The sequence below is a fragment of the Platalea leucorodia genome (assembly GCF_965183815.1).
Source record: "Platalea leucorodia genome assembly, chromosome: 5".
NCBI lineage: Eukaryota > Metazoa > Chordata > Aves > Pelecaniformes > Threskiornithidae > Platalea > Platalea leucorodia.
Window position 1 is genome coordinate 78,666,328 of NC_138827.1, and position 22,923 is coordinate 78,689,250.

Consider the following 22,923-nt stretch of genomic DNA (forward strand, 5'->3'; position numbering starts at 1 on the left):
AAGAAGAAACTTTCTGATGACAAGTGAGTCTACAGCTGTGTCTTTGTTCTCGGTGGAGCTAAAGACCACATTAATCAGAAGCTTTGCTGACCTTGTCTTTACTACCTGAAGACTGAAAGACAAAAGCGACACAGTCTGGCCACATTTAAAAATTCAATTAAAAAATGCCTGCTGCCCAGGGATAAACATTGTCATAGACCTCAATGGGGTTAGATGTAACTATGATAAAGGCGCTGCCTTTTTCTCCCTCTATTTTTATTTTTTCCCCAAAAGAATAAAGCCTGGTTTTTGTATCTCCTTCTGATTACGACAACTGTGTATGTGACAGAGTGTCCTCAGTGGTGTTGGGTAGCTGGCTTTTAGTAAAGAGCGAGGTGAGAAATTCCTGAGAGGGGATGGCTGGAAGAGGGAAGCTGGAAGTGGAGAAGTGAAGCTACTGCAGTGGACCTGAAGAAAAATCTCCCTGCGTTCCTGTTTTGTCAGACTATGCTGGTCTGATAAAAATACCACCTCTTCCTATAGCCCTGGCAGAAGCAGACTGAACAAGGGGTGAGGGGACCCTGCTCAGAGCCAGACTTGGCATCTGGAGACATAAGCGAGGCAAAGGGAGATGTAGCAGGACAACTTCCCTAAGGATGAAACAGAGAGCCTTTCCTTATGGCACCCAGCTGTGCCTTACTGATTTTATTATTGAAATATTAAGCAAATCAGTGGATATCCAGTCAGCTGAGAACACGAGCAGCCAAAGGGAGGGGAGAAAATCAAATGAAGTCCCCTGGTGCTGGCTGTGACAGGAGGAGAGGCAGGCAGCTCTCCCCTTCCGCTGGCAGGCTCCGGCCGCGCTGGCCAGCGAGGGAGGTGGCGTCCGGGCTTTGGTGCAGTGAATTAAATAGGAGCAGGCGTATCTTCTCTAGGTTGAACGTTCAGTTAAATAAAGGGGAAAATTCCTCCCTCAGAACGTCCTCCGGCCCCGCCAGCTCCCCCTGGGCCTCTCCTTCCCCGGCTTGCCAGCGGTCTGCCTGTGGGGCTTCTTCGCATGCTGCACCTTTATCCAGCCCCCCTCGCTGAGTCTGCTCTCCCCTTCGCCCCTCCTGGGCTCGCTGTCGCCCTGCGGGGGCATGCCCGGGATGGCCTTGGGCTGGGGAGGGGTGCGGGTGTACCTGTGGTGCTGGGAGGCCGGGGGGGCCGCTGGCGAGGAAGTCCGGCAAGCTCTTCCCGAGTGCCGAGGGGGCACCGGGGAGCTGGTCCCGCTGTGCCGCCCATCCGAGGAGCTGCGGGAGTTACCGCTGTGCGAGGCATTTCTGCCTTTGCCGGCAGACCTGTCCCTCTCCGAAGGGGTGTCAGAGGCCGTGCTGGAGGTGCTGCTGCCTTTCGAGTTCAGGTGCAGATTCGAGAAGTTTCTCACCAAACCGTGCGAGAGGGGAGAGGAGTTTCTGGAGTGGCTGATGGACGTGAACTGGTAATTGACAGGACCACGCGTCCTCCTCACGGCAGCGGCGTAGGAGCCCTGGCTGTGAAGGTAGGGCAGGTAGTGGGTGATGGTGGTCGGGCTGTGGGGGTGGCCATGCTGGAGAGAAATGGCTTTTGCTATTTGCTGCATCCGCAGCGTCTGCATCCACTGGCTGTCGATGCCTGGCAGGGAAATGGAAACGGAGTCAGCTTTCTGTGAATTGATGGAAAACCGCTCTCTGGTTTACCGAAGGTGTGAGGTTAGGTACCAGGGTTTCTCTCTGCAGAACCTTGACATGACCCAAACCACCCTTTCCCTCCCAACCTCTCAGCAAATAGTCCTAGGTTTGAGTATGTTCAACATTGCGAACATAATGTTGGACTTTTAAAATAGCAAGTGATGCAAATATTTCTGATGCCAGTGCAGATTATGGAGCTTAGACTAGAAGGCACTTACTGAACCATCCATTTGACTGTTCAGGTGGGTTCCCACTCCCAAGTGCCTCCCAGTGTTTTTAACCCAACCTGGTTTTAAACCTTTCCTGTCATGCTCTTGGCAGCCTTGGCAGATTTCTCCACAGCTTTCATTGCAAAAGAGCCTGGAGACCTCCAGAGCAGGCATGGAGCAGGCACTCCAAGGTGCTGGCACCACTGCAGCATCGCCCTCCACCTGTGTCTCTCCCAGCTGGCACGGTTGCGCCGTTTGCAGCCGAGCGCAAAGATGGAGGCGGTGCCGACTCCAGTGCAAACCCCTGCTACGGCAGCCAGACTCACCTCCTCTCGCTCCATTTTCTCTTCGAACTGCTACACACTACAACAAACAGAGCCACTTCAGTTATTACTATAAATGCAGAAGCCAATCCACTTTGCATGCTCCAGATACTGAGTCTCAGCCCCAGCTACACTGCTCCATCCAGCTCCATGCAGAAAATCAGCTTCTTATGTGGAAGAGCCAGTGAGGCAGCAGGCTTCAGCCAGGATAGCCCAGACAGCGCTTAACTGTGAGCAACTTGGGGTATTACAGTTCCCTCACACCTGCTGTCACAGCCCCGGGGTCATAACAGAAGTTGTAGCTCCCAGAGATCAGACTGAAGCGCTTTTGAAAGTCAGTCCTGTGGTTTGCATGAAAGCCTATAGCAAATACAATAGTTGTAAATTTTCTATTTGAACTGCGAGGGCTGCCTGGTTTGCTACTTTATGGGTAGAGCAGAGACCAGGAATTGCTCTTAATCGAGGCCACAGCTCTGGTCAAAAACCCATGGGGAGCAGCTTAAATAATTTTGCTCTAGAGAGATTTGAATGATTCATCCGTACAGATTGCTAATATCATTCCAACAGGAAAGCATAACCCCGCCAGCTTGAAGCAGCATAAACGCGACCGAAATGTTACTGTCTTCAACAGAGGACCCCAGCTCCTCTCTCGCCTTTCGCTGGTTTTCCAGGGAAAGACTCCCTATGCCATGGGCCCTCTGCCTCTTGCTGCAATGCTGCATTGTGGGAGCTGGGTAGCAGCTCTGTCCTCGTTAGGATTGCTCCTGTTAAGATGTAATGGATGGTCTCTTCCATTCCTCCTTTCCCCAGACTTTGCTTGAATCCCAAGAGATTTAAATCACTTCAACTTAATGTCAAATATGTCAAAAGGAAACTGTCTTTCCTGTCAAAGTGCGAGTGTGACACCGCCACAGCAGATAGCTCCGGCTGCACCAGAGATGAACCTCCTTTCACAGAAAGACAGATGGGAATTGTGTTCTCTGCTTCTTAACCTCCTTGAAAGTCACAGTTTCAAAACAAACATGCATGCTGAAATGTACTTGCTAGACACCATCTCCTCTGCCATTCCCCTGTGCCCTCCTACCAAGGCTGTGGATGTAAAACATAGACCTCATAAACATGGAAGCAGCAGGCTCAGGACTTGAGTTTGGGTCTTCATTTGTTGTCAACTCTCAGGTGGCCACCACATGCCCTGTGGGACCAGTGCTGAAGCTCTCCTGAACAAGGGGCTCCCTTCAGTACCTTCGGGCTGTTCAGTCCCTGGGCCAGCCGCGGTCGCCAGCCCAGGGACCAGCTGCCCAGCAGGGACCAGCTGCCCAGCAGGGACCTCCCACTGTGCCCTGGGGGGGCTTCCTCTAACCTCTGTGGGCTGGGGGGCTTCTCCCTCATATGGTCTCTGAGCCACTGAATCAAATGGCCTATGTGGCAGCCCACAGAGGTAGTACCTTCACTACTGGTTATTTTAGCCTCTTAGACATGTGTTACCCTCACCTCTGTGCTTGGATTTGGTGGTGGTTTAGACCTGGCGTAGGTGGTCTAGTAAAGAAGACAGGCCAGAAGGTTTGCTGGAGCTGAGGCACAGCCTTTACACTGGCTGGTAACCCACCTCCTCTGAACTGTGCCTATTCACTTGAGTGCTGACAATACATTAGCGCCTTCGTGTAACTCCTCTGCGTGCCAAAGGGACAGACAAGCTCTCCCACCGCTCACCGCAAAAAAATGAAAGCAGCTCAGCTTACTGTGGCAGAGCCAACCTGTGAAGATACAGCACCACACTTTGGTATGGCTGTATGGCTCATCACCCTGAAACCAGGGTAACCTCCATCAGCAGAGCTGATCTGCAGTGAAGATGTATCTTTCAGGACATACTCTAGGTCCCATCTGCATTACAGAACACAGTTGTGTTACAAATGGATCACAATTGCTTAGGAATAAGAGAACCCAGTTTAGATGTGTCTGTAGTCTAAACCCAGCACCTCTCAATTCACAAGGCCATTCTTCTACATTTGGCAGTAGTGTACAAAATTGGAGAAGTTCACCCTCTGCTGACTGGTATCTTGTTCCAGCTCCTGTGCTGCCCCTCAGCTGTCCCAACCCAACCATTTCTGCAGCCCTACTGTGAACTCATCAGAAAAACAGCTTTGGATAACAAACACCTTTACAAAAAGAACAGCAGGTCTTAAAGGCAGAACTGTGCTAGAGTCAACTGAGTTGAGTTTGACTATGTCAGCGGCATACTTTAGTTAGGAAATGAATACTGCAGTGTAGAGCCCACTGTATTATTAAATGTATCTCACTGAACAAGTCAAGCCCCAGAGGCCGTAACAAACAGTATTCCAGAAGTCAGATAATGATGAACCAGGGCTGGCTCAAACAGACAGGCTGAGCTGTGGAAGAAGAGCACAGTGGGAAGACTTCCACTCTTCCTCACAGCAGAGTGGGACGTGAGGAGCACCTATGGGGCCTGCCAGGCTGGCAGCATGTGTCAAAACAGCGTATCGCCCACAGGGGACTTTTTGCCACCACACATGCAGCTTCTGAGGCTACAGCCTTGATATGTGTGTGTCCCCTGCAAGAACGCTGGCCAGAGCAAGAGCAATCTGCACCCACACATGTCTTCCAGGAGGTGCCCTGTATCCAAGCACATCTGTGCAAAGCTGGCTGTGTGCTGGTTGGCCAAGAGCAGGAGGAAAGAGCTGGCCGAAGCACTCCTGCTGAGTTTGGGTTGCAGGGAGAGAAAGCCAGGATAAAAGCTGCTGAAAGCACTGGCTCCTGAAATCCTCAAAACAGCTGTGGAAAACTCCATTATTCCCAGCAGATAGAGGGTAGAGATGTGTGAGATTGCCTCCTTTCCCAGCAGATGCCATCCTGACACCGTGATTGAGAAACACATCTTCACCCCAGGCCCTGCACACTTTCTGTGGGTGCTATAATTCAGTCCAAATCCTTTTGCTGTGCCAATACGCTTGGCTCCACAAAGCTGAGCACTCTCTTGCCTTGGTGAAGAGGGACAGATTTGGAGGAGAAGGGCAGACTTGCCGGCTGATCCCACAATCCAGCATCCACAAGCAGACTTTGGAGAAGAGCGGGCCTGCTGTCGTGGAAAGGCTAGCATGGATGTGTACACATATGCCAAAAGAGAGGGGAAAAAGCCTGGACCATAGGCAGAAACACCTCTCCCAACGACCTTCTACACTGGAAGGGATCGAAAGGTTGACCCAAAGCCGACCCAAGGAAGGGGCTGAAAAAGTGTCAGGATTTAAGGCCGCTTACGACTGGAAGATGTGAAGCATTCAGGGTTTTGGAGCAGAAGGATCTGAGCTCTATGTCTGCTGTTGATGTGCAACTGCAAGTGACTACAGTAAATGAAAGATTTGTAGCTAATCACCATGGACTGCTTCCAGCATGCTTCCTATGGGAGCATACAGGTCATCCTCCTTAAATCACATTGTGATATAGAACACGTTACTACCCAAAGTTTAGCCTTTAAGCTAAGTCAGACATGCCAGGGTGCTCCTGCATGCATCTATGAAGACATCACAGGGACCACAATGCCAGCTGACTCTGCAAGATGTGCTCTGTTGTTGGAACAGAATGGCATTCACTTTTTGCTGTTCTCCCCGTATGTGCCTTGCCCATGTCAGCAATAAAGTTCGTGTGTACTGACTTACTTGAGTTGGATCTGCTCCGTGAATTTCCCTCCGAGTTGGGGAGCGAGGTCTGTATCACAAGCTGTACTGCCTCGACCTCGTCCTGCGCTTTCACCTTGCTCCAGCAGATAGCTTGGATGTGCCTGGTGCTTTTGGGAGCTCTAACGTCACTCTGCTCAGGAAGGACACAACACACACGAGGACGTAACACACATGAGGACGTAACAACACACAACCCACCAAGCTCTCCTACAAGGGAACTTCCACCAGTGCCTGGGCGGCAGCAGCGTTTTCAATATAGAGTCTGTTTTGCAAAACCACTTAGCCAGTTCTCTAGTATTTTTAGACTCTAGATAATTTTGGCTGGTATTTTGTGATTATGCTAAAAATGTGGTAGTGAATAACTGTTTCAATTCATGTACCATGTGGAGAAAAGATCTGAAGGCCTCCCTCTACAAACACAAAAATATATTTGACTAGTTATATTAATGTGAGCGTCAAGTGGGCAGTGCTTTCTGCTAAAAGAGGTAGGACTAAGCAGGTATTCTTGCAGGGGGACCCTCCACAAAGCCTTCCTGGAGTATCAAGCTCTTCAATTTGCTGTTAAGGGCCTAGGACTCCTGTGAGAAACTTCAGGCTGAAAGAAAACTACTGTTCTTCACTTCTGAGACAGGCAAGCAAGGTCCAGGATTTCCCTGTCCCTCCATCACTGCTTGAATCCTTGCTCAGGACAGAGCTGGAATCTCTATTATTAGCCTCCTTGTGATGCACAGCATTGGTCTTTATAAAAACACTTTTGTAAGTAGCTGCAAACTCTTTTTACTAAGGCTAATTTCTATCACATTGAATTGTCTTCTGGGTTTTATTTTATCTTATTTTACTCTTGACTTCTCATTTTCTTTCTTCTCCTGTTGCTTCTCTGCTCTCCTAATTAGCACTTCATTGAAAAAGTGAAAAACAGTCTCTTCAAGTAATGCAAACAACACTGACCATTACACTTCAAGCAAAAGGAGTTTTCGTCCTTGAGAACAAGAGCCGTCCCAGGCAGCAGGCTGAGGATATTGTCTCTGTAAACCTCATTCAGCTTTTGCTCTGAACTTTGGATTTTACAATTAATTACAGGCTGCTGAGACTTGATTATAGGATATAACAAAGCCAGAGGATGCTATTTCCACACCTCCCATGTAGGTTTTATCGTGCATAAACAATTTTTTATTTGTTTCTTAGAGCTTACCTCATATGTAACAACATATTCTACAGACTGGTGTTCTTCTATCCCCACAATCCATTTCTCCATTACAAACGGTGGCTGAAAAAAACATGGTATGAGTTTTATAAGGTGCTCTTCATCTCCTGACTTGTTTCTGAAACACCCCAAAGATATTTTCAACATTTGCCTTTTTTCACCCGTCTCCATATTGTTAACATCGATACTTTTCCTAAAATCTTAGGAGACAAAGCAATATATTTTGGAATTATTTACTTCCTTGTTTACAAAAGGAAACTGAGAAGAGATTTCTATAAATAACAGACAGTAGGTAAGACAACATGGCATGTTTTCATGGGGGCATAAACCTTTTTCATTTTTGGGCATGTACAGTTGTTTTTCTGCTAGACTTACAGAGATCAGCAAGAACAAATATCTAGAGATTCTCGGAGATATTCCCTGACAGATATAAAAATGTTGAAGTATGTGAAAAGTTATTGTATCTAGTTATTAGTTTATTTATCTTTAAGCTTTTTTTTTAAAGGAAAAAATTAAAATGTCCAGGATGAAAATTAAACAGAAAACTATTTTGCAACAAAATAACAATAATAATTATTTTAGAAATCACAAGTGTTGTTCCAGAAATCACTAACTATAAAAATAGTATTAGCATAAATTAAATATGAGAATCTTTTTTGGGAAATGCTCATATTTTCACATTTTCCTTAAAATTCTCACTGTTGAGAATCTGATTTTCAGTTTTTACTTTAGAAAAAATAACCAAAGGTTCCCTCAAAATTTTGCCTAAAAAATTCACAGTTAAAAGCATTCAGGAGTTTGGGGGCTTTTATTAGTGCACATTAGAGCGGCATTGTAATTGGTAATCAAGCTGTATATTTTTTCATTTAGAAATTTATTTTGTTAGCTATTATCAAGTGGAGCATATTAATAAAAACAAACAATTAAAATAACAGCAAACAGAAAACCCTCTGCATTAACAAAGCTTCTGTTGCTTACAGTAAAAGCCGTCTATGTGCTGGCTGGTAAATATTTACAGGCAGGTTCTGAAATGAGGTAAAATGCCCAGTGACACTGAATTGCAGATGTTCAGTGCTGTACTGTCTGTTGATGGGTTTCAATCTTTGCAACCCATCGTTGCATGAAAGAGGGAGTTTTAGAACCATGTAAAAGTTCTAAAACCATGTAAAAAAAAAAAAAAAAAGACAGAGGAAAAAAAAAACAGACAAATCACATGAAGTTTCAAACTGGAACATTTAAATCACTTTCTTCTCTTGAAAAGGAAAGTAATTTTTTGAACATTCTTTTCTTTAAAAGGGGTAATAAATTCAGAGGATATAACATGGAATTAAAACAAGAAAATATAAATTAGCTCCTTCTCTTATTTTTCTATTGTTAACATTATTGTCAGCTTAAAAGAGAACCAAAACACCTAACTCCTATTATGATACAAACCTGTTTAAAATGTGCATTTTATTTAAAAGCTGTCAAGAGATTGAGCTTCCGCAAGCACAAAAGTCGACTGCTGTGGTATTTTAATGTCTTTGTTTGAGATCTGTGAATTCGTGAAAGCTTTAAGGCTGTAAATACCTTTGTCATCTTTAAAATCTCTACATCAGGTAGGTTAGTGTTGAATGTCACATCTTTTATGTAGGTTATTGCAATTTCATCCCCATCCATCTCCATGTACATTTTCCATTTACAATCCTACGAATTATAAAAAAAAGAATGCTGGATTGTTAGAATACAAATTAAAAAAAAAAAAAAGCCAAAATGAAACGAAATCTAAAGCCACAACAACCCAAAACATTATCCTCAATATATGGGGGGAAAAAAATAACCCAACGAGAAAGATAAGGAACATACACATATTTTAGGATATGCATGTTTTCCAGTAAAAGTGTTGATAATGGAAAACCCTCGGGTTCTCTTGTTCGCTCTCCTCTTAGCTCACCCTGAGAGACAGTCACCGTGTTGACAGGTCTGGGTGTCTTTAGAGGCGTGGATCCCCCGAAGGGCCCCAGGAGGACGGTGGCTTCACCCACCTGGACAGACAGCCCATCTGAGCGGGCGGCGCGGGAGCTCTGCACACCCGCGTGGCGGTGGAGGCACAGGGCAGCGGTGGGAGCCGTCACTCGGGGTCACACCAGTGCTGGCAGCCAGCCCCAAGGACATCTTCCCGGTGAACCGGGGAACAAATGACCAGAGGGTCTGCGAAACACCGTTAAGACAGTCGCTCAAATAATGGGCAAGAGGATGAGCTGGTTATTACAGCTCAATTATTTCAGATACCGAGTGCCCAGCGAGGCACTGAGCATCCTCCACTTCTGCTCACCTCCAATTGCACTATTAATTATACGCAAGCTCAGCTTAGAAAATAATCACAGTGAGTCTAATAAACCAAAGTAATGAAAGGTATCCTTAAATAATCCCATGAGCTGAACACAGGGCCAACATCCAACACTTTGCACAGTTGTGAGCCTGCAGAAGCCGACGGCTCTGGCAGCATCCCGCAGGACATCCCGCACGGGCTGAGTGCTGGGACCAGGGTTCGTGCCTGTGGCCAGGGAGGCTCCCACTGGGGACATGCCTGTCCATGCTGCAAACCAGCCAACGTTTCCTGGTGTGCCTGGCAGGTGCTTTGGGGATTCAATACTGCCCGGTGCGCTGAGCCTCTCCAAAAATCAGTCCCCTGAGGGACAACAGGGCTGCAGTGAAGCAGAGCGTCTCCATCGCCGTGGAGGCAGGAGGGGATCTGCCCTTCACAGAGACAGGAGCTCCTCCAGACATGCCAGGGGTTCAGAGGGTCTGTGTCCACTGTACGCCGCCGGCCGGGCAGGCGCAGTCTCAGCGTTTGTGGGAGGCAGTCTTCTCAATTCTGCTCAGAAAATGCAAAAACTTTCAATGGGGACACAGATGGCCGCTTAGGGCCAAGGGCTTGCGTAAGCAGTTATTTGCACACACAAACGTACGGCAGCCTAAAAAGTATCCGTTTGCACATGCGATTATCTGCTAGTGTTCGCACGTGCATCTCTCATAAATGTAACGTAGGAGCTCAGCCCTCAGAAGTCTCAAAGCTTTCAATCAGGCATTGAATTGGCAATTCCCAGATAAAAGAAAACTGGAGTATAATCATTTCCGAACTGTAACAACAAATTATGCTTATGAAAGCATTTGCCCTGTGTGTCCATCTGTCCCCATTGAAAGAGTGGACATGTAAGTTGGTTTTCGCATCGCCCTGGTGCGAGTCTGAGCGATGGGAACCGTGGTCCAGCGGTCAGGGCACCGGATCGAGACTCGGAGGCACCAAGTTCATTTTCCAGTTCTGCCATCGGCCTCCTGCGCAACCTGATAAAGCACCGAAGTTGCCCTGTGCCTCCGTTTCCTAATCATGGACTGTATCTCTTTGCACGTCCTTTTTCTGTCCTGCTTTTTCGGGCTGTGAGCTAACCCAGGATTACGCCTGCCTCTTCCCAGGTAGGTACAGCGTGATGCACCGGCCTTGATGTCGGCTGAGAACCGTATGTGCTATGTATCTGAACAGCAACAGTGAAGCGAGTTGTCTTTGACTCCTCCTCGCCTCTCAAACTGTGCTCCTCTCCCTGCCCACACCGTCCTTGTTGCCAGACTTTTTTGCAGGACTTCCTAAATTCATGCTACATGGATTCCCTATTGCAGATCGAACCTGAGGTTAGAAACAAGATGCTTGATGACATTTATAAGTTTTACAAAAACACCCGAGCCAAGAAAAGAATAAAACATTGACATAAAATGTTATGATTCAAAAGTTAATTCAGTGCATCTCCAGCCATAAGACCAGTGCCAAGCACCTGAGAGCCAGAGCTGCACCTTGTGCCAGGGCTCCTGTGCCTTCACGACTCAGGATTTTGTGCTGTTCACTCACATCTCCCTACAGACCAGATATGGCAAACGTGAGCTCGTCTTAATAAATAACATAAATCAAACAACCACCTCTAAAGAAAAGGCTGACAAGCTGTGCAAATCCAGGGTCTGGCAGGCGGTGGGCACCCGCCAGCGCCCGGCCCCTCACCGGACCCACCGCACACGCAGGAGCCCTCTCCGTGCGGTAACAAATCAGGCTGCCCCACGCAGCTGTGGATGCACGAGCCCTGCACAAACACCGCCTTCCCCGGCTCCGAACTGCAGCTTCAGAGAAAGAAATACACTCTCCCGTCCTTCAAATCCAGCCCCCAATCCTTCCGTCCTCCTTGGAGTCCTCTCTCCCACCACGCCGAGCAGATACCAAAAGGGCAAGTTACCACACTAAGCACACCCTCTCTGGTCACTCAAAAATAAGTGTCTCGTTTTATTTGGAAAGGTTTTAATTTTGTGTTCTTGTAAAATCACCAGTGGAAAGGGGAAAGAGAGAGAGAGAAAGACAGGGAAATAAAAAGAGGAGAGAAAGGGAAGGAGCGGCTGGGAGAAAAAGAGAAAATATAGAAAAGACAGAAAGAAAGAGAGAAGGAAGGAAGGAAAAGGAAGGAGGAAAGACAGCAGCTGGGTGACTTTTGAATCAAGGCACTTGGGAAATATATAAGATAAGTAGGTGGCTACTTGTCTTACAAACTTGGTAACCATTTTGTTCAACCACACCATAAATAATGCGAGATTCGTGTGCTGCAAAAAGGGACATATTTCCTTGTTTCCCAATCGAGTTCTAGGTTCTTATTTAGCAACGAATAGGAGAGAGATGCTCAGCCACTTAAGCAAAAATTTGGCTAGAATAACCAAGTATACGTATTTCAATTCTTTGATGAATTGAAGCCATAAGATTTCTCGGATCGAGACTACATTTAGTGCCAATGTATGTGGGAAAATAATTTGGAAATGGCTTCTTCAAAATGTCTGGTTGATAAATATACTTACACAAGTCCTTCAAAGAGATTTCCCTGGACATCTTGTAATTCAAGCATTAACATACCTCCCAATATTTACCGGCTAGGTTTTGATTTAAATAAAGAATTTCAGCTTTTTGTTTTTTTAAAAAAATACCTAGTTTCAGAACTGAGAGGCACAACCAGCAAAACTTTGTGTGAAAAACATTTCTGAATAACACTTTGATAAAGCCAATAAATCAGCAGCCTCTGCAAATGATTGTAGAAAAGAAAAGCAAATCACACATGTATTTTGAACCACTTCTCCTCAGCTTCAAAACAGAAAATAAGAACACTTTAAAAATTAAGTCTCCAGCTTACTGTGGTATTCCAGGAATCGTTTTAAAATCAGTGGTTGCAATAAACTTTTTTTTTTTTAAGACTGAAGAAAAAATGGAAACGGCATTGTAGCAGGCAACTGGATATTAGAAGAAAAGTAAGATGTAACGCAAGATGAAACAAATATGAAAAAAATGTTGGTCATGCTGGTACTAAAAGTAGTAGCATGTTGATGATTTAGGTCCCCAGAAGCTCCTTTACATTCTTAGCTATTATCTATCTCAGCTGCTGAAACCTGCTGTTTTAAAGGCATTAGAGTTGAACATCTAGTGACAGCACTTGGGTTATTTATCATTATGTATCACCCTGCTACACTATATTTTATTATTCTGGATTTAAAGGAAGATAACACAATTATGGTTAATTTGCTTCTCTTCTTTATATATATAGTGTCATGACCCACCACAGCTTTGTCCCATGAGATATTTTTAACCAAAAAGAAATCCACAAGAAACTCTCCCTAAAAATTCCATTAATAACCTCTTGTAGCGTGTATAGGTTGCAGGGTCTGGAACTAAGAATGTTTTAATCTCTTCAGCAAAACAATGTCTCATAATGATGTACAGGACTATTGCTGCACTGATGAAGAATCATACATAATTCAGCACCTTTCACTTGGCACCACTGTGATATCCTCATTAGCAGTGGCTCACAGTGGCTGTCAGATGGTGTCCATGCGAATGCAGGCATTATATTGTCTTTGAGATGTGCAGCTGCTTCCATGACACTGCCAGTATATAAAAACATGACGCCAGTTTGTTTTATTTAGTGCTAAACCTTCCAGTTTGTAAAAACAAGGCTGACACAGAGCCTGACATGAGGCAGTGAAAATAATTAGCTCTCATTTTCTCAGCCTCCTATTTCCTTCTCCCCGCTGTGTTCTCTTTCCACTAAACCACCACATGTCAGTCGAAATGGGAGGCAATTAGTGGGCTCATTTCAGTCCCCACAACTGTGCTGAAAAGAAAGTATTTATGATGGCACAATGAACAGCTGAAAGATTAAATAACATTTGCCTTTTGAAAAGAAAATGACTTCTAGCTAAATGGGCAATTTTTGATTATTCTCAAACAAGCTTAGAGTAGTTGGTTTTTAAAATACAAGAAAGGAAAATGAGTCATTTTTAGGTGAAAGAATCAAATAAAACTTGACACAGTAATGCAAATAACTGATGTTTTATTGCAAAATATGTAAATGTGTTATACCCTTAACAATGGCTGGTGTCTCAGGTCAGGGCAGGCTGTTGCCAGCCAGGCTCCAGCGAGAGAAGGTGGCTCCACCGCCGGTTTTGTTTCAGCTGTGCAGGCAGAAAAAAACAGGGGCGGAGGGGAGGCCTTCCGAGAGAGATGGTCTTAAAACGTACAGAAACAAAGCAAGCGAAAGATATATTTATGTTATCAGTTGCCTGGGTGCCTCCTCCAAAAGCCGGAGCCCTTGCTCCTTCGTGAGGCAACAGGCACTGGCTGGCTGGAGCTTCGCCTGGAGAAGCACAAGGCCTTTTTAACATCTACGCAGACCACCTGGCGGTACCAAAAATATCTTTCCCCTGACAGCGCCTATCTTTAACATCCAGTGCTACGAAGCTCTGTGCTGCCATGGAGGGGAACATAATGGTAAATACCGGGCGCCGCTACGTGCTGGGGCTGGTGCCCCAAGAAGAGCGGGTTGCAGCAGCCGAGATGGAGAGCTCTGCGGTACCAGCGGTCCTGAGCCTTGCCGTAGCGTTTACCAAAAGCTGCCCTTGCCATGTGATCAGAAGGAAAGGGGGATTGCTGCGGTTGCAGGCATCATCATCCACACGAGCAGCCTGCCTGCAACAGCGGCATTGTAAAGGTGGAAGCATGAAAAGCATGAGTCCCTTCCCCGAGGGCTGCGCGGCTGCCGTCCCGTGCTGTCTGAGCCAGCCCTATCCTCCAGTGGCATTTCCCATAGACTGCTCGTGGGAACACCATGCTGGAGCCGTGCAGGCACCACATCCCCACCGACGGCGGGGTGGTACGCGGAGGCTACAGCTCACACACGGGGGCTTGCAGCCCTGTGGGATGTTGGCTGTGGGGACAAGGGCGTGCAGGAGCTCAGGACAGGCATGGCAGGGCCGCTGGACATGTCCTGCGCACGCTGGGGACAGAGGCTCCTCTTCCAGGCTTTTGTCTGGAGAGGACACGTGCCAAGCCTACAGACCACTGGGAACCTGTCTGTGCTTCTGCAGACGTATCCGTGACCGAGGCTGTGTGCGTGAGAGACAACGCATGGAAGGCAGCAAGTTAATTCAGAGTGGCCAAGGTATAAAAATAAAGCTTGAGATTAAAAAGTCTAGAAAGTCAAGTGAGCAGATTACCTAAGCCTATATGCCTCTTCAGGATGATGGAATCATTTCTGACGGGAATCCCCGGCTCAGCACTGCCTACACAAGGATTTTAAAAGGTGTTGGCTTGAGTTTGACCCCAGTTAGACGTGGATGCTACAGCTGGAGCAATCCCAGTGGAGGTGATGGAGTCATACCAGCTCCACCTTGTGTAAAAACAATACGTGGTCCAGAAAAGCTTCTTTGAAAGAAAATACAAGGAGCTCAGATCACCTGCACTAAACTTCTAGCACCCTACCACTGATCCACCTCCTTAGTGGACTACATTAACCAGTTCTTAATGGTGCTGGTTATATTTAAATGTTGCTGTGGTTTTATTTTACAGCTTAGGTAATTTTTTTTTCCCTTCACAAAGTATTTACCCCTTTACTGACTACTTATTAAAATAGGAGCAAATCTATGAAAATGGCACACAAACACAGCCACTCTGATTCTTGCATTGACTATTAGCCTTTAGTAGTGAAAGCATTGTGCTTTGAGATTCAATTAAAGAGAGAGGCTTTAGAAGATGAGGTTTTGAGATAAGGCTAAATAACCCCATGTTAGAAAGTCAAGGTACTTGCAGGTATCTTGCAAAGAAAGGGTCAGATAAAACCAATTCCTTTGCCAGCTTTACTACTGAAGTGGGTTAAAATACCTACAGAGCATGGGGAATATGTACAACTGAAAAACTACAAAACTGGAATTTTAAATTTTAGACCTCAGCCCTTGCTTTATTTTTTGCCACATTTGTAATGTGAGGAGTACCTTACATGGCAAATTAAACTGGTGATGTTACATCATATCTGTCTGAACTAAGAATTATTTTTAAAAAAGCGAAGAAAGGGTTTATGAGTGTTGATGTAGTGGGAGGGTGGAGAGGAAGAAGCAGCAGAAACGGTCTCAAGCACTTGTGAAACTGTATTCCAGTTACGACGACTATTTCAGTACTGTTTTGTCTGGTACTGCCTGCATTTTGCCAGCCCAGGTTTCTCCACATGAAGAGCTGGTCACAATGTCTCTCTAAAGTCGCCTTAATATTATATTCACTTTTGTACTACACATTTAAATAATAGCATTAAAATATATCCCAGTTTGGATAGTCAAGGCTAGAAAATAGTTCACACAGTTAGCAGATGGTTTTGAAGAGGCTCTACTCCTTACCTTGTCAAATGGATGGAGAGGTAACTGGGGAAAAATAAGGCAAAATGGTGAGCCATCTTCAAGGCTTTGTGTTTGGATATAGGTCAGACTGTGCCACACTCAGTAAGAAATGAAAACATTCAAAGGCATGGTGAAATCTGCCCTTTTGAGGACCAAAACTAAAGAATGCATCAACAGGAGACAAAAAGACTGTGAACAATCCTTCTTAAGGGGTTGGGTGATTCATCAGTGCGGAGCCGACACAGCTCAGACACCTTTCCCTGATTGGGAAATTTTAATGAGCCACCTAGGATGAGAAAGCCATTGAAAATTCCCTCTGCCGTTCTGCGAATCAGCTCAAGCCACAATTGCCAGGGTTTGTTTTTTTACCCTCTTTGGTATCTTGGAGTTAATTGGTGTCCCCCCTCTTTTTTTTTTAATTCGTGGAAAAAAATCATATAAAATGTCTAAATCTATCACCTTTCAGCTCAGTGGGAATTGTGTACAGAAAGGTCATTAAAAGGAGGTGAATGGAAGTAACCACATAACTCGAACTACAAGAGTTGGAAAAGAAACCTCTAAAAACCAGGTTAGCTTTGCAGCGCTCACTCCTGATGCATTCGGAGAGCACAAAGGTCAACGGAGCTTTCATCACCTCCAAAGATGCAGCTAAAAAGGGAAGGAAACTGTAATGAAATGACTGCATCTGTCAGCTGGTGGAAACCAACATAATCCCACTAGAAGATGCAGTTTAAATTAGATAACAAATCTGAGGCTGGTAAAGTCGCGTACTGGGAATTCAATGTTTCATTCAGTATACAGACAAGGCTGAACATTCAAATGCCATCCTGAAGTATATTCATCAGGATCCTTGCTAAAAGGCACTGCCAAAGGCACTGCCACTCCTAAGGCCCTTAAGTTTCTGCCTGCTTACGGAGAAGGTGCACTGGCTGTGCCGACGGGGCTCGGTGCAGTGCCCGGGAGAGGACACCTGTGCCCTGAGGAATCATCTTCACACCTGAGACAGTGCTGTGCTCTGACCAGCCAAACGCATCTGAATTAACCTGCACCCCTCAAATGGTTTCTGGGTCCTGGACCGGCTCATCCAGCACTTTTATGCCCTGTGGCATTGCGGTATGTCATGCTGCACGCCAAGGCTGCACCGACACCAGAGCTTTCGTTCGGATCAGGAGTGTGATTTGTCCCGCGTGCCCGTCCTGTCCCATGCTTTGGCAGAGCCACCTCTGAAGCACACAGATGGGCTTGCTTCCAGGTGCAACTACACCAGAAGATGCGCTACAATAACTAATAGGAACTCAGCCCAGGAGACCAGCGCAGAGCCAGCCTGGGGTAAAACCTCCCAGTGTGACCTGTTCCCCTGTACAGAGCCCTTCCTGCTGCGCTGCACCAGCTCCCAGCTGAGCCTAATAACCTCCCTTCATCTACACAGTCTACACATCATGCAGGGAACACCCGTTCTCAACTTGTAACCCAGATTTGAGCTTATTGCCTCTTTTTCCTCATGGCTAAGACAGGAGAAATGCTTTTTAGCTAGGCAGCCGGTTATAGGGACTGATTAGGGTAAAGTTCCTTTGAGAAATTTATTTTTAAACTGATGTAGGACAGCTTTTTAGCTATACAGATGGTGGAAGGTATGATCCCAAGTGCTTCTGCTGACCCAGTTTTACAGGAAAAGGCACCACTCTTTTACAAAAATGGGACAGTAAAAGGAGTTTAAACCCTTCGATCTTGGCTTACCCAGTATCTCCAATTCATTTTGGAACAAATCTGGATGGCAGCAGTAGTTGGCTTAAAGCAGCCTCTAGGGGAGCTAGAAGATTGTATCCAGGGATTTTCAAAGAAGCAAGCTAGCCAAATTTTCTGTATCGTATGTACCACACCAGTCTTTCTTAGTGTTATGTTTAATGCAAATTACCTTGCTCATGTTGGCCCTAGCATTCTGCCTAAGAGCTCAGTCGATCTATTCCTTCCAGTCCACTTTTTAAAACTGGCTTAGCTGCAACATCTTTAAAGGCAGGTATGAGTTAATGAGCAGATCTTGGACAGAAGCTTCCAGCCCAAACTCAGGTGACAAATTGCGCATTCCCTGGAACAGCAGCAGGGCCACGGGTGCTGCGGTGGGGCGGATGCCAGGGCAGGCATGCCCGGCACGCGCCCATGGCTGCGGAGGGAATGGCTTCCTTAGGAAGGGGCCCGACAGCACACAGAGCAGAGAGGACCAATTAGGAGGTCACAGGGAAGGCAGGATCGAAAAAAAAAGGGTTCTCAGTTGGCACGTCAAAAAACTGCAAAGGTTACGCCGGCACTACGCAGGCCCACTGAACTAGCCCCATCCTATTCTAACAATTTCGTTTCTGTCCTGTAGACTTTGGCACAGTCTCTTTTGTGAATTTTGATGTCACAGCTAAGATACCTACTTGTCCTCAAACTTAGTAGGCGTTAGTGCAACCTGAATTTCTCTCCAACACTCAGAGCTCTATTCACTCCTCTTGCTCTTTCCTGGGGGAGGCTGCCCACCTCCCTGCGCTATGGCTCACAACCCATACTGGAAATGGAAGGGAGATATGAGCTATTTCATGGACTTTTAGTTCCTTGTGGAGTTGCACGTGGGAGAGAAAGATGCACACCTACAAAAACGCAGCTGTACAGCATCATAAGCTACATGCATTCAAGAACACCGAGACAGCCTAAGTAATTCACACAGTGATAAAGAAAATTTTCATAGAAAAAAAAGTGCTTAGGATAAAAGAAACAAACAAAAAAAGGAAATCTCCAGACAAAAAGCAAAAAGGTTTTTCAAATTGATGAAATGATTTCAGTACGAGTCCAAGTTCCTACTAAGTACAAACCTAAATGCTTTCTCTGCAAGCACCACCAAGTACAGAAATCAAGAGACTTCTGCAAACAATATGCCCTGAAAGCAAAGCAGCCAGATAACACAAGATCAAAGTCAGCCACCCACAAGTTTAGGGTGGACACACAATGCAGATTTGTCAAATACAAAAGGAAACAAATCCTGCTGTCACAACCCCTGACTCTAACTCAGAAATGCTTTGCACACCATTTCCACATGGATGATTAATTCTAAAACCCTTGAACTCGGAGTCCACGGCAGGTTGGATAAAGAAAACAAAAAGCATGGGACAAACCTCACTCTCGAGAAAAGACAACGTGGTGGAAATGCTTTGCTGGAACATCCGGAGTCGTCAACGCTCCCGTTACACAGGGCATAACGAGAGATCCTTGAACCAGCTCAGCTTGGAGCTGAGGTTTGATTAAGAGGTGGCATGCTGGTAATTGCCTTTTACCAGCCGCTGCACAGTAGTTTTGCCATCTGCAGAGTGCTGTACCTACCCCTCCCTCCTTCCCCAGTACCATGAGTGAACAGTCACCACCAGCACCAGTCCCGTCCTCCCCAGCCAGCAGCCATGCATACCACGTATTTTCCAAACTCCTCTTGGTTGCATAAAAAGACACCACCTTTCTGCCAAGACAAAAGTAATAGTCTGTCCACTAACATCAGGCGTACGGCACTGCTCAACTGTGAATGGTTTTTTTTGCATAAATGTATTGTTATTTCACACCCATTGGGATAAAAGAAAGTGAAAGCCCAAATTATAAAAATTATGGTTAAAAAAATTGTTCACAAGGAAAGAAAAGTTTTCAGTCAAAGCTTTCTGTGTCACTCTTTTCTTCCTCACCTGTTCTGGGGTGTGGTTCCCTATCACCGATGCAGACCCATTTGCCACCTTGACATTTGGTCAGCACTTTCCAAAACAAGAGGAGTCTCACAGCAAATTACCTTTTTGTGTCCAGAAGACACTGGACCCTCTGGGTAGTGACTGTTAACCAAACCAACCGATCTAGCGCTGCCAGCTTACCTTTGGACCGTTTCCCGGCTTCAAGTGATAACCAAAAACGAGTTCAAGATTCACTACTTTCTCTATGTTTTCTTCAGATCCCCCTGCAGAATCCTGCCAAAAAAAGGCAAGGTGAGACTTCACATCTACCACAGCCCCCTGGGAGACAGGAGCAAGGCCTTTGGTGGCAGAAAGGATTTGCCTTTCAGATGCTGCAAGTCTGGCAGGCAGGCAGAAGGAGGCATCACTGCCATGATCACGCCGCTCCAAGAGGGGCCAGGGCTTCTGCGTGGGTTTACGGTGCGCAGTGGATGGCACCTGTGTGATTTCTGCTCCTGACGGAGCCGCTCTGGTGTGGCACAGTGCCGCTGCAAGCATCGTGGGCAGCCACCGCCACTGGAATTGCAGCTGGCACGGCACGGCGACAAAGCCCCGACTTTCATTTTCCTCTTCGGGGAACAGAGTTTCGCCGTATGTAAATTCACTTTAAGTGGATTTCACTCTATAGCTGTGCAATAAATTATGACTAAAAAAGCTACTTCAGGCTTTGGGGTCTAGAATTGCTTGATTAGCTCACCGAATTAAATCAGGCAAATATCTGCTCTGGCAACCCTGAGGTTCCCAAACACTCTCTCCCTTTTGCATGGCTCTTGTAACTGATATCAGAAAACCAACAGGTTAACAGAAGGGTGACCAGACATTATAAATCACCCTTCTCTCCTGTAACATTAACAAACTGAGGAATGATGGGCTCATTCTGGGCCAGGGTGTCTGCTGTTCTTCGGTGGCGAGCAGTCAGTGGCACCAGTTCGGAGGAATGGCTCTCAAGGGTAATTTCTGATTAATGACAGCAAAGGAATCGCAACCAGTAGTCTTTTAATTTAATACTACCAGTTCCACGATAAAATCTTAGAGCCTCCTTGAAAACAACTTTTATTATCCTATTACTTATTCTGATGCGACCCATCGCTGCTGTTGACCCTCCGCATTTGTCACAACCCTCTGTAGGAACTGCTGCTTCGCTCTCCCGCAAACGGTAGGACAGCTGAGACACGAGAACAGTAAAATATTCATACCAACATGAGAAGCGCTTCTTATATAAACAATGACACTTGCCTTAATTAATGGTGGAAAATGAAACAGATTTAGGTAGTCATGGGTTAACTTCTCAATAGCAGTCTAGAAAAAAAAAATCAACAAAATCAGATGAGGGTTATTCAGTATCTCATACTGCAAATACCAGCATGAAAAACAGCACAACTCCGTGTGCACTGTGTTTTCCATTGTGGATACATTAGGGCATGTGAGAAGAGTTTAAAATACAGCCCTGTTCTGGAAACTGTCATGGCAGATCGGCCCCATTTCGCATTCAGAATCAGATCTGCTTAATCAGAGAAAGAGATGTTTGGGGGGTTGTTTTGGTTGTTTTTATTTACGCTCAATCAACCCAGGAAGCTGAAATCTTTCGTTTTGGGCATTATTGACTTTATTAAGTTTCAATAATTTTCTCTGTAGGAAATGTAAATGAAATGTATCAGTAATGGTGTGTGGCACGGAAAAAATGGCTGATGAGCAAAAGGGGAATAAATCTGTATGACTTATGAAGCTAAATTTGCAGGACTAGCAATTAGGATGTAAGTATCTCTTTACTAGTAAATTGTGGTATAAAATCATTGAGACCCAACAGAATTATAGATGCTGCTTTTAGAGAAATCCTTTTCCAAAGCTGACTGCCAGGAAACTGAACTCTCTCCTGTGGCTACAGTATTAATACTATTACTGCTGTTGTGATCACGTTTTCCAGACCATGATTTTCTTAACTCATTACAAACATTTGATATTTAAAATACCGTGAAACAAAGCTTTAAGAGCAAAGCAACCTGGCTGTCAACCAGCTTTAAAGTTGTCTAACGGAGTTTTGTTAGTCAAAGTATGTTTTAAGCTACAGATGAGATGTGAAAGTAGAGAAGTTCAGAGATTTCAGTCCAAATAACTGTTTTCATTATCTGCTCCTCCCTCAGCTGAAGAGAAATCTTTGGGGAGAACTCTCCCTGAAGACAGCCGAAGCGTTCTGCTGGGAGAACGGCCCCCCTCGGCGAATCGCTAGCAGTACTGACAGTCCAGCCCACAAGAAAACCAAGAACTGCAGAGGAGTATAAAGACCACAGCACATTTTCATGCCTCATAAAATGCTCAGGTTGCTTTGGATGCTCAATCCATACGAACCTGTAACTCTGGGGTTTTCTGATATAAAATATGTTCTCTATTTAGCTTTGTAACTTTTTTTGTTGTTAATACTACTGAAAACCCATAGACTCCTTCTTAATATTCACACTATAACCTATTGCAACATTCAACACATGCTGTTAAATACCTTTAAATGGATGATGTGTCCTCTGGAAACAATTCCCATGTCCTTTAAATCCTCCTCTTCTAGAAGCAGCAATCGTTTCCCAGTGATATGATGTTCCTTAAACAAGCTAGCATACACACTCATTTCACCAGAAGCATCGCCTTAAGATAAGAGAGGTTATTCAGACATCCATAGGGTGTTTTATTGGAGGGAGAAAAAGAAGAGCAAATGTATATATATTCATAAATGTGAATATGAAGATGCACATGAATAGCTTTTACCTTTTCTAGTAAGTTGTTGCATCCAGAAAAACTGCAAAAAAGAGGAATCAGTCTTGAAGCTCACATTATCAAAATTTTATATTACAGTTATTTGGAGTTCACAAATAATCATTCTTTTTAAAAAAATTGTAAAACTATTTCTAACTTTGGGTTAAAGGACTCAAAATTCACCAATGCAAATGATCACTTTTATTTAGCTTTTTAAAACTGCCTATTTGCAGCCACCTTCCTGAGTTTACTGTCATGAGGAACAACAGAAATGACCGAAGCAGAAGCTTCGCGACCTGCCACATGCTAAAAGGGCTGAAGTTAAGGAGCCAGGGCTATTATGGCTTTTGCACTGGCCTTCCAAACAGTTCGTCAGTAAATGTTAGCTAAACCATACAAGGAGGGTGCTAGATGGGACATTAAAATCACTATGACACATCACTATGCTAGAGATAAATCATTGATGTTTCTTGTCTAGCCTTTTAACTGAATAAAAAAGACTCAACGCCATTATTTTATATGAAAGAGATTCCACACCCCTTAAAAAACCCTTAACTTTCTTTCAGTTAATTGCCATCCTGGTGGCACACAGTGAGATAAAACC

The 22,923-nt window shown here is 45.2% G+C and overlaps 2 protein-coding genes across 2 annotated transcripts in view; both read right to left on the bottom strand.

Moving 5' to 3' along the window:
• Nucleotides 1–716: 716 nt before the first annotated feature.
• Nucleotides 717–20,319, bottom strand: LOC309591292 (mitogen-activated protein kinase kinase kinase 20-like). The gene is made up of 5 exons (XM_082313416.1): nt 19,719–20,319; nt 8,686–8,802; nt 7,105–7,179; nt 5,892–6,042; nt 717–1,632 (listed from the first exon to the last, which is right to left on the bottom strand). The coding sequence occupies exons 1-5, from the start codon at nt 20,073–20,075 to the stop codon at nt 953–955; spliced, it is 1,380 nt and encodes a 459-aa protein (XP_082169542.1). The 5' UTR covers nt 20,076–20,319; the 3' UTR covers nt 717–952.
• A 236-nt stretch (nt 20,320–20,555) lies between these two features.
• Nucleotides 20,556–22,923, bottom strand: part of MAP3K20 (mitogen-activated protein kinase kinase kinase 20) — a 73,704-nt gene continuing 71,336 nt past the window's right edge. The window contains exons 13-15 of the mRNA XM_082313420.1: nt 22,332–22,362; nt 22,072–22,211; nt 20,556–20,876 (exon numbers count right to left, since the gene is read on the bottom strand). Coding sequence (XP_082169546.1) covers nt 20,646–20,876; nt 22,072–22,211; nt 22,332–22,362 — 402 coding nt within the window. The 3' untranslated portion in view covers nt 20,556–20,645. The remainder of the gene's footprint in view (nt 20,877–22,071; nt 22,212–22,331; nt 22,363–22,923) is intronic.